General features: G+C 44.4%; 1 protein-coding gene across 5 annotated transcripts in view; it reads right to left on the minus strand.

The window, feature by feature from the left end:
* Positions 1-211: 211 nt before the first annotated feature.
* Positions 212-12,206, minus strand: part of LCMT2 (leucine carboxyl methyltransferase 2) — a 28,731-nt gene continuing 16,736 nt past the window's right edge. For 2 of the 5 annotated variants that reach the window (XM_061480052.1, XM_061480055.1), the window contains exons 11-14: positions 10,961-11,058; positions 4,566-4,753; positions 4,345-4,480; positions 641-1,941 (exon numbers count right to left, since the gene is read on the minus strand). In XM_061480052.1, coding sequence (XP_061336036.1) covers positions 1,645-1,941; positions 4,345-4,480; positions 4,566-4,753; positions 10,961-11,058 — 719 coding nt within the window. In that variant the 3' untranslated portion in view covers positions 641-1,644. Of the gene's footprint in view, positions 599-640; positions 1,942-4,344; positions 4,481-4,565; positions 4,754-10,960; positions 11,059-12,206 lie in introns of those variants that run through there. The other 3 variants (XR_009747788.1, XM_061480053.1, XM_061480054.1) reach the window with 3 other exon arrangements.

Below are 12,206 nucleotides of genomic sequence, written 5' to 3' on the forward strand. Positions count from 1 at the left end.
ACTGGACATGAGCTTTTGAAACTTTCAGGTATGACACATGCTACACTTCCTTTCACTTATTTGGTTATGATTGACTGAACATTTCCAAGGGCTTTGTGACTCAGTGACTTCACCTGTACCTCCTGTACCTCCACTGCACAACACTGTGCAGTCGTCCCTTTTGAACACAGCACTGCTCCTCACTTCACCTTTACTGCTATCACCACAGAGCTACCTTTGAGATACTTTATTTACAGCAAAATAAAGAGCAGTACAAAACCAAGACAGACGTATGAAACCCCTTGTCATAACTGTCCCTCCTAAGCCCACACTTTTACAAATGCATTCTGGATACAAAACCCATGTGGAAATATTTTGCTGCTCTTGGACCTACAAGTGAATAGATATCTCACCACGATGCAGCAGCAGGGTTCAGTCCTGTCTGGTCCCTGTCAGTGGTTGTCAGGATGTTGCTGAGGCTCAATGAGACAGGCTCTGGGTTCAGATGTGTCCCAAAGGAGAAGCAGTTCCCCCCACCACCAATAATCAACAACTCCTCCTCATTTGGCAGAAAGACAGTACTATGATTATGTAGCATTAATGGCCACTCCAGATGCTCCTAAAAAAAGGTTTTGAACATACAAGACTTCAACACGTGTACTTCATACAATGCTGTAGAGGTTATTTCGTATCATACCTTCATTAGGAAGTTAAGAACAATCAAACTGGGTCCCATTTAGTCCACTATACCACCCACATATGTGAACTAGCTAGAGAACACATGACCAAGGAAATCACAATACACTCCTCTAGTATATTCCACTCAACAACTTGCAGTTCAGTGATTGTGTCCTGGGTTCAGCAGTAGCAGTCATTTTTCTCTTTCTTAGTAGCTGGTGCAGGGCTGTGGTTTTGACTTTCAGCCTGGGAACAGCGCTGATGACACTGATGGTTTTAGCTGTTGCTCAGTAATGTTTACTCTGACCAAGGACTTTCTGGGTCTCGTGCTCTGCCAAGGAGGAGGGGAAGCCACAAGGAAGCAGAGACAGGACACCTGACCCAAACTAGCCAAAGAGGTATTCCATACCACAGCACGTCATGCCCAGTATAGAAACTGGGGGCAGTTACCCAGAAGGGCTAGATCACTGCTCGGGTCGGGTTGGGTATCGGTCAGCGGGTGGTGAGCGGTTGTATTCTCTTCCCTTGTTATTTCCCTTATAATTATTATTATTGGTGGTAGCAGCAGTGGTTTGTGTTATACCTTAGTTACTGGACTGTCCTTATCTCAACCCGTGGGAGTTACATTCTTTCAATTCTCTTCCCCATCCCTCTGGGAGCAAGGGGAGGAAAGAGGGGAGTGAGTGAGCGGCTGCGTGGTTCTGGGTTGCAGGCTTGGCTTATAGCACAACAGATTGTTAATGACAATGTCTTTGTAACCCTGAACCCTTAATGGTTTTCCTTCCAGGAACATAGCCCATTGCTTTCTGAATCTGTGTAAACCTTCGGCATTCATATCCTGTGGCAAGGAGCTCCAGAGCTTACCTATGTGTCATATGAAGCACTCTTTTGAAGAGTATTGCCAACCAGCTTCTTTTGATGTCTCCTAGTTCTTACATCAGAAGAAGCAATGAACAATCATGCCCTCTTCACCACAAAGGAGACAGCCTAAAACATACACTGATACATCTGCAGTACAAGACACATCTGATTTATAACCTGTTTATCTGATAATCTGAAGAGATGCTCTTTCATGATGACCTCCAATATTTGAAAACTCAGGAAAGTGAACCTTGGAAAGACACTTGTTGCAGATAACAGACTGCAGCAGTAACAAAACTCCTGTGTTGACAATTCAACTATCATTGGGGCCACTAGAGTCTGAAGAGGATATGTTATAGAGGCTTCCTTTGTAGAATGCTCAAGACAGAATGCAAATTTTATAAGGGTATCCTCATCTAGATTCTTGGAGAAATGTTAAGACAGACTTATCTGTTCACATTAACTGTTCCATGGCTTTTTCAAGCAGAGAGAAAGCTGTGAGCCAACGGATTTGGTGCTATCACTTTCTAGTGCATGTATCAAACACTAATACTAATAATATCCAGTGCTGCACAGAAAATCACTGACAATTCCAGTCTTTCAAAACTTAGGACCAATCCACATACACTGTACAGTACTATCAATATTTTAGCTCAGTACTGGGAGGTTCAAAAGCCTACAGAGTTTCACCTAAGTAAAAAAAAACAGCTCATAAGCAAAGGCAGCTCCCAATCCATCCACCTGCATCCACGTATGCCACGTAAATGGTTCTGGTTTTTTAGATACAACTTTATTACTACTTTAACCGTCCTCGCTGCTATCCAGCAACAGAAGTCTATTTAGCCGAAGGATCCTGGGCCACTTCTAACTGCTGCTATAGACAGCAAGAAAAAAAAAATAAACTACATTTAAGCATACTTCATGCTTTATGCCCTCAGGAAAATGCTGCAAGGTCAGCCAGATGCACACATACTGCCTATGATACAAACCAGACCAGTCACAAATCCCAGTTTCACCAAGGACAGGATCCATATGTACAAGTATCTAAAGAAATTTGTTTCTTTATGTAAAAGATAAATAAAAACTTGTCAAGCAACTGAAGCTTTCTCATAGAATAATGAGTTTGGGGTTGGGTTGGAAGGGACCTTTACAGGTCATCTAGTCCAACCCCCCCTGCTACAAGCAGGGATATCTTCAACCAGATCAGGTTGCTCAGAGCCCTGTCCAACCCTGAATGTGTTCAGGGATGGGGCATCTACAACCTCACTGGGAAACCTGTTTCACAGTTTCACCACCCTCACTGTAAAATGTTTCTTCCTTATATCTAGTCTGAATCTAGCCTATTTTAGTTTAAAACCACTGTCTTATTGTCTTATTGATACAGGCCCTACGAAGAAGTTGGGGCTGTTCAGCTTGGAGAAGAGAAGGCTGCATGGAGACCTCAGACCAGCCTTCCAGTATCTGAAGGGGGCTGTAGGGATGCTGGGGAGGGACTCTTCATTAGGGACTGTAGTGACATGACAAGGGGTAACAGGTTAAAACTGAAACAGGGGAACTTTAGATTGGATATAAGGAGGAAATTCTTTCTTGTTAGGGTGCTGAGGCACTGGGATGGGTTGCCCAGGGAGGTTGTGAATGCTCCATCCCTGGCAGTGCTCAAGACCAGGTTAGACGAGGCCTTGGGTGATATGGTTTAGTGTGTGGTGTCCCTGCCCATGGCAGGGGGGGTTGGAACTAGATGATCTTAAGGTCATTTCCAACTCTAACTATTCTATGATTCTAAGTCTGTCCCCATCTTTCTTATAAGACACCTTTAAGTATTGAAAGGCTGCAATAAGGTCTTGCCAGAGCCTTTTCTTCAGGCTGAACAACCCCAACTCTCTCTCAGCCTGTCCTCACAGGAGGTGTTCCAAGCCTCTGATCATGTCTGTGGCTTCCTCTGGAACTGCCCCAGTTCTATGTCTTCCTTGTACTCCAGGCAGTATTACCACAGATGAGGACTACTCATGGATTTAGACTGTTTTGCCCAGAGTATGCCAAAATCACCTTATGATTGCTCTTCATTGAATCACAGAATCATAGAATAGTTAGGCTTGGAAAAGATCTCAAGATCATCCAGCTCCAACCCCCCTGCCATGGGCAGGGACACCTCACACTAAACCATGTCACCCAAGGCTCAATCACAGAAGAGAAGCACAGAGTAGTTGAGGCTGGAAGGGATTTCTTGAGTAACATCTAGTCCAACCACGCCTGTTTAAAGCAGGCTCAACTACAGTAGGTTGCTCTGTACCTTGCCCAGTCAGGTTTTGAGTATCTCCAATGATGGAGACACCACAGCCTCTCTCAGCAACCTGTTCAGTGCTCAATCACCCTTACACTAGTTTTCTTATGTTTAATAAGTAGAGTTTCCAGTACTTCCACGCTGTTTTCTTCTTGTATTTCTGGCAGCACCTACAGCACACAGCTAACTCAGGCTCTGGTCTGATATGTTCTCTTCTTCTACAGACATCTTGAAATTACTGTGCTTGTGCCCATCTCAGCTCTGCTCCCCTTGCCCGGAATAGAGCAGCTCCATGCCCTTGTCTGGAATAGAGCTGCCCTATGCCCTCCAGGCTTCCGCACACTCACACTCTCTTAACGTTATTATGCTCTCTGAGCAGGTAAAAGCACTTCAAAATCAGATTCTGTGTCAAACAGGGCATATCTACTCCACTCATGAATCTGCTTACTTTGCATTTCTGACTCCATTTCAGGGAATAGCCTTGAAGTTACTACATTCCTTCACCAGACACTGTTTACCCTAAAAAAAAAAATTGCAGTACTTACCACATTAATCATATAGTCCAAGCAGAGACCGCTCATTAAGTCAATGACAGTGATGCCTGGCACAGAGGATGAGTGAAACCACACTCCACCAACAAGCAGAAGTTTTCCATCATGCACATGTGCAGTATGTGAATACCTGTGAGTTCGAAATGAGATTGAACTCCATTAGTAACAGAGACAGAGACAGACCAAAGATCCACTACTGAAAGCCTTCTGCTTACCTTGGTATGAGAGGGGGGTGTGTCTCTACTGTCTGCCATTGAAAGCCATGTTCAAGCTCCCTCAGAAAGAAAACTGAGCCTAATGGCTGCTCAGCTGCTCCCAGACCTCCTGCAATTACCACACCTCCTTTCCAGCTACAGGCAGAGTGAGAGTGACGGCTTTCTGGTATTGGACCCTCCACAGGAATCTAGGAAAACAAGTCCAAGGCTGAAGTTTGCCAGCCTAAGCGCCTTCTTCGTGTCTAGGCTCTTAAACGATCTCTTCGGTTTGCATGTCCTGTGGGATTAACATTCTTTCCTGCCACAGGATAGAACAGTTGCTGGAGGAGAACAAAGTGTGACAGGAAACAACCAGAAAAACACTAACCTACACATCTTTCTCTAGGGACTGCTAAGCAGAAGTGTTTCCATTTTCACTATCTCCAGTTTTCTCTGGCCCCCAGTTTATTTAATATCATTCATATTTAATATCATACCCTTTAGAAGGATGTCCTGGTTTAGCTCTAGCAGTTATTTTTCTCCTTCTTAGTAGCTGGTGCAGTGCTGCATTTCGACTTTAGCATGAGAACAACGCTGATGACACACTGGTGTTTTTAGTTGCTGCTGCATAATGTTTACTCCGATCAAGGACTTTTCAATCTCATGCTCTGCCAGTGAGGGGGGGCACTGGAAGCCACGAGAAAGCAGAGACAGGACACCTGACCCAAACTAGCCAAAGGGGTATTCCATCCCACAGCACATCATACCCAGTATAGAAACTGGGGGGAGTCACCCAGGAGGCCCAGATCACTGCTTGGGTCAGGCTGGGTATTGGTTGGCAGGTGCTGAGCAATTGTATTTGGCATCACTTGCGTTTGTTGTTTTCTTTTCCTTTTCCCCCTTTTAGTTTTATATTCTCTCCCATTGTTATTTCCCCTATCATTATTATTGGTGGTAGCAGTAGTGGTTTGTGTTATACCTTAGTGGGTATAACCCGTGGGAGTAACATTCTTTCTATTCTCCACCCCATTCCTCTGGGAGCTGGGGGGGGGGGGGGGTGGAGGAGAAGAAGGGTAGGAGTGAGTGAGCAGGTGTGTGGTTCTGAGTTACGGGCTGGGCTTAAACCACAACAAGGGCTTTATTTCTGCACATTTATTAGAGGCATCTTTCTCTGCATTCTTGTATGCTGCTTTCTGTTCAAGACAGACACCTGAGAACCACAAGTTTCCCAACACATGGACTAATGCAGTGACCAGCAAAGCAGGTGACCAGTGGCTCAAACCAGAGCAAGATAAAATGCTCAACTGCAGCACTAATATGCAAGCACTAATACGCAAGCACGAAAGGAAACTGTGTAAGACAAGGGGTGTAAAGGAATTTCATAGCAAGCAAGCTGTTGAGAAAATTTCAGGTCATCTGGTTCATCCCTTTCTCCTAAAGCAAACCCAACTCTATTGATTATCATCTGAACACATGGTTATTTAATAGCTTAAATAAGTCTGTCATGACAAGAATTTCTCTCCTCTTTAGGCAGTCTGTTGCAGCACTTCACAACAGCTTTTCTTAGTGTCCAGTTGCCCTCTCTATAGATTCCCTGTACTACTCAAAGTAAAATTTCAGAACAACTTGTTTGTCCTCTCTGCAGCTATATTTTACATAGCTGAAGATTTATTTGTATCCTGACTCTTCTCCACACTCAACAGTTGCAAGTCCCTCATAATCTTCCCCTGCAAGGTATGCAGTCTGGTTATTCTCACTGCATACCATTATGGAACTGTATTTGCATCCCAGACACCTCTTTTTTTCAGGAACCTGCATTGAGTATTTAACAAGGGTCCCACTGAGAATAAATGCATTGAAAAGAATAGAAAGGACTAACTCATGTCTTACAGATAACATTCCTGGTTACACACCTGAACACACAGTTTAGGCATTCCACAACAGCATGATTATTGCTTATTCATGTTTAGCTTGTGGTCCAGTACCTAAAGGGAAGCTATAAGAAAGCTGGAGAGGACTTTTTGTAAGAGCAACTAGTGGTGGGACAAAGGAGAATGACTTTAAAACTGCCAGAGGGGAGACTGAGATGAGCTCTTAGGCAGAAGCTCTTCCCTGGGAGGGTGCTGAGGCGCTGGCACAGGGTGCCCAGAGAAGCTGTGGCTGCCCCATCCCTGGCAGTGTTCAAGGCCAGGTTGGACACAGGGGCTTGGAGCAAGCTGCTCCAGTGGAAGGGGTCCCTGCCCGTGGCAGGGGTTGGAGCTGGAGGAGCTCTAAGGTCCCTTCAACCCAAACCCTTCCATGATTCTATTATCTCCTGTAACTATGCATGTCTCACCATATAATTGTGCTATGCACTATACTTAAAATTCAGTCTATCTTTAATAAACTGCAGTTTGTTTTCTCCACAAGTATTTCTTGCATCTCAAAGTAATTTCGAATTTTCATCTTGTCCACTAATGTACTATTGAGCTACTCTGCCTATATAATATAGGCAGCTGACATCATCATTCTTGTCATTAATAACTGGACCCCAGGATTGATCCTGTGGGACACCACCATTTCCATAGAGTGAATTCTAATATTCTCAAAGTCTGATTTCCAAATAATTTCGCACTACCCTGCAAGGGATCATGGAGTCTAATTCCATGCTCCTTGCAGGACTACCTAAAATTGAACCATGTAACTAAAAGCATCGTCCAGATGCTTCTTGAACTCTGACAGGCTCAGTACCATGACCATTCCCTTGGGAAACTGTTCCAGTGACCACCCACCCTCCCTCTCAGTGAAAAGCCTTTTCCTGATGTTGGATCTGAACTTCCCCTGACACAACTTCATTCCTTCATGCACTGCTGCTGGTCACAGAGAAAGGAGAAGAGCAGTTCCCCCTCTGCTGCTCCCTGTAAACAAGTTGTAGACTGTGATGAAGGCACCCTTCAGCCTTCTGTTCTCCAGGCTGAACAAATCAAGTTACCTCAGCCACCCCTCATAAATCTTGCCCCTGAGACCCTTTACCATCTCGACTGCCTTCATCTGGACACACTCTAATGCCCTTTTTGTACTGAGGCACCCAAAACTGTGCACAGCACCCAAGACGGGGCCACACTGTGGGGACCACAGTGCAGTACAGTGTCACAGTTGCCTCCCTCAATTGGCCAGTGATGCTGTGCACAATGCACCCCAGGACATGGTCAGCCCTTTTGGCTACCAGAGCACACTGGTGACTCATGTTCAACTTGCCATCAACTCAGATCCCCACATCTCTTTCTGCAGGGCTGCTCTCCAGTCTCTTGTCTCCCAGTCTGTGCATACAACCAGGATTATTCCATCCTAGGAACAGAATCCAGCACTTGCTCTTGTTGAACTTCATATGGTTGGTGACTGCCCAGCTCTCTGGTCTACCCAGATCTCTCTGTAAGGCCTCTCAAGGGAATCCACAGCTCCTCCTAATTTAGTATCACAAGCAAATATACTTAATGTACATTCAATTCCTGCATCCAGATCATTTATAGAGACATTAAAGAGCCCTGGCCCTATAATTGAGCCCCATGAACACCACAGATGAGCAACCTGATGTAACCCCATTTACTGTAACTCTTTGAGCCTGACCCATTAGCCAATTATTCACTCATCATACTATGTACTTGTCTAGCTGTGTGCTGGACACTGTGTTCAGGATATTAGAATCATAGAATAGTTAGGGTTAGAAAGGACCTTAAGATCATCCAGTTCCAAACCCCCTGCCATGGGCAGGGGCAGCTCTCACTAAACCATGTCACCCAAGGCTCTGTCCAGCCTGGCCTTGAACACTGCTAGGGACGAAGCATTCACAACTTCCCTGGGCAACCCATTCCAGTGCCTCACCACCCTTACAGTAAAGAATTTCTTCCTTATATCCAATCTAAACTTCCCCTGTTTAAGTTTTAATTCATTACCCCGTGGCCTATCACTACGGTCCCTAACAAAGGGACATATTGTGAGAGACATACCATCTGTGTCAGACACAGAGGCAAAGAAGTCATTAAAGTCTGCACTTTTTCTATGACCCTACTTGTGAGGTGCCCGACCTCATCAAGTAACATCTTCATGTTATCTCTGATCCTCCTTTTGCTTTTAAACTAGCTTCTCTCTCTTTTTTTGCTGTTTTGTTGTCCTTCACAGTGCCGGCCAGCTTGAACTCTCATCAAGCTTGGCCACACAAAACTTCTCCCCACAGTGGTAAACAGCATCCCTGTAGTCCCCTGTGTCACCTGTCCTTGCTTTCAATACACATTCCACCTGTAGTTTCAGAAGATTCCTGCTCAGCCAAGCTGGCCTTCTGCTCCACTTGCTTGACTTCTGACACTTTGGAATTGACTGCTCCTGTGCTCTTAAAAACTGACCAGCATTCATGGTCATCAGTGCTTTCAAAAGCAGATTCCCAGGGCACCTTCCTAACTAGTTCCTTCAGCAGCACAAAGTTCCTGTATCCTGTGTCAAAGTTTTGCTGGCAATTGTCCTATCACCAACAATTTGAAACTCAACTACTTCACATAGTCACTGTGACCAAGACAACCACCAATCACCACTATGCCCATGAGTCCTTCACTGTTTACAAACAACAGATCTGGGAGGGCACCTTTCCTAGCTGGCTCCTTTAGTACCTGCACCAAGAAGTTATCTTCAACATGCTTCAGGAATTTCCTGCATGAGGTTCCCAGTTGTCATCTAGGAAGTTAAAATCACCCATAAGGACAAGTGCAGCTGATCTATAGATATCCCTTAGCTCCTAACAGAGTAATTCATCACTATTATTGTCCTGCCTGGGTGGCTGATAGTAGACTCCCACATCATCTGCTTTATTGGCTTTTCCTTTAATCCTTACACAGAGGCTCCCAACTGTGTCATTGCCAACTGCAAGCATCACACCACACAATCCAACTCCTCCTTTACACACAGAGCCACCCCTCCAGCCTCACTTGCCCTGCCTATCCCTCCTGTAGAGCCTAAAACGATCCACCATGAGACATCAGTCACAGGACTTGTTCCACAAGGTTTCTTGCTCCATGATGTCTTGCTCTGGGACTAGGCCAAAGCTTCCAGCCCCTCTTGTTTACTCCTCATGCAAACATTAGCATAAAGAAATTTCAAATGTGCTCCGGTGTACTCACCACATCATGGAGTGGAGTGAAAGGCCTTGCCCAAATGCTGTCCCTCAACCACTGGTGTGCTGTCCTGGGGCTTATCACTACTGAACCTCATTTTATACTCTTTTATCCTTTCAAATCTAATTTAAAGCTCTTCCAATAAACCCTGCTAACTCCTGTGCAGAACCCCCTTTTCCCCCTTGAGAAAGGTGCACTCCACGTGTTGCCAGCAGCCTGGCGTCATGCAGACTGACCTGAGATCAAAAAACCTCACATTCTGCCAGTGACACCAGGCTTGGAGCCAGGTATTGATTTACTGGGTCTTCCCGTTTCTTCCCTCATCATTCTGTGTAACTGGAAGGGTGGAGGAAAATATAACCTGTGCTCCTGAACCCTTAACCAGTCATCCTAAGGACCTGTAGTATCTTTTGATAGCCTTTGGAATCTTATAAAAATTTCATTGCTGCCTACATGAAAAAGCAATAATGGATAATAATCCAAGGGTCATACCAGGGTAGGAGGTTTTCTTGTAACATCTTCGGCAAATGCCCCATGGAGGCAGCAGATTTCCCTAAGTGGGTCTGGTCAGAGTATTAGGCCTTCTGTTCCACTCAGAAGAGAATCTTCTATGAAAATAATACCTTTTTTTCTTAATGGAAGTGGTTTGATGCAGGGCACAGGCCAACTTAACCTTGGCAACACCTCCAAGTTAGATGAACCATCTCCCTCATCATCTGGTTCCACTTCCAGAACCTCGTACCTGTTGTACAAGGGCACCTGGGAAGGTGAGGCAGTCATAGAGGAAATGCACCTGCTGCAGGAACTTGTCACAACTTTCCTCTATGCCTTAAATCACCAGGTTCTGCTCGGTAGAGCTGCACTGTGCCCCATCTGCCTACCCTGGCATAAAAACCCCTCACATTTTCCTATTAGGCCCTGATAGGTTGCCCAAGAGGTTGTGAAGGCTCCATCTTTGGAGATAATCAAAACCCAACTGGACAATATCATGAGCAACCTGCTCTAGTTAGAACTGCTCTAAGTAAGGGTGCTGTACTAGATGATCTCCAAATGTCCTTTCCAATCTCAAGTATTCTGTGAAGACTATATTCCAATAAATGCCAAGGTGTTCAGAAGTTAGCTCTGATTCTAACCACAATGGAGTGTGTCAGTACTGCCAATGTCATCCTCTTCAATATGGCAGTATCTCTGTAATTTAGTTGGCCTCGCAACACAGCAGCACACACCTACAAAGCGAAGGCTATTTCTACTTCTCAGGCCTCCTTAAGTTCTTACCCCAGTGCAGGAAAGGTCTTGAGTGTGCAAGAAATACCAGTCCCCCAGCACAGGCTCCAGAGCAGAGCGGCCACCATACACAAAGAGGTACTTCTTGCCTACAGAAAAAGACAACCAGGTGAAAAGAGAAGTTAGAATCTGTCATGTCACAAAAGAAGGCTTCTGTTTGCATAGACGGGAAGCTGATCAAAGCCAGAAATTAATGCTGGCAGGCAGAGGTTTAAGACACTATTTATATTGAGACATCCTGCAACCTGATGAACATTTCCAGATTTTAGCAGTAAACGCAAGACATCAGTTCACGAATACAGGAATTACTCTTGCATCTACATCTTTTATAAGACATGGAGACTAAATATTTTTACTAAGAAGCTGTATCCTTCATGTCTGTGGTCATTCAAAAGACCCCCATCATCCACTTATATTACGTAGTTTCTGAACGTTTAAAGTCTGAATGGGAATTACACGCTGTAGTCTCAACACCAGAAGGAGAAACCATATTTTTTAATACACCAAAAAGATTTAAGGAAGAAAAATTAAGCAGTAGAAAGATTACACCTGTAGAACTAATGGAACTAGAAAATCTGAAGTACAGAAACCACAGCAACACAATGAAATCTATTTATCCCAGGAAAAACAGATAAAACCTCCTAAGACAACAAGAGTTGTTCATACAAAAAGATGATGATAATTTAAGTGTGTAGGAGTTAATCTGGAGAAGCCTCAAAAAGGAGGTACAAAAGGTGCACAAGTACTTTGGGTAGATGTCAAGGATGTGTGTTTACTGCACTATACCCTGTCAGCTCACTTCTTTGTAACAGGCTGTGCAAATAACACAAGCGTGGTCACTTACTTTAACTACAAAGCAAAATCAAGACAAAAATAAGAAGATACTATAAAAGACAAAACCCAATGAATTATTTAGAAAATTTTATTTGACCATTTAGAATTTGATATAAAATGTTAACTGGAAGGCTGAACCCTCAACTCCACTATGGTGCTAATTAAATTCCACTCCACAAATTCAAACTATGCTCCAGACTCGAGTAACAACTGCTTAACAATTCCCTTGGTGTTTCCTTCAGTAGCTCCCTGCCTCTCAACAGTGGAGCAGGAAGCAGCTTAAGAAAGGTCAGCTTTCACCACCTGAATTCCACTAAGTCCCATCACTGACCTGCTAACAACTGCTGAAGGTTTTGCCCCTTACAGTCAGTATCTCTTACTAAACAAACCTTCAGCATGCCAG

The sequence above is a fragment of the Pezoporus flaviventris genome, unplaced genomic scaffold (assembly GCF_033815535.1).
Source record: "Pezoporus flaviventris isolate CSIRO_AGI_PZ_B2104156 unplaced genomic scaffold, CSIRO_AGI_Pfla_v1 ptg000168l, whole genome shotgun sequence".
Lineage (NCBI taxonomy): Eukaryota > Metazoa > Chordata > Aves > Psittaciformes > Psittacidae > Pezoporus > Pezoporus flaviventris.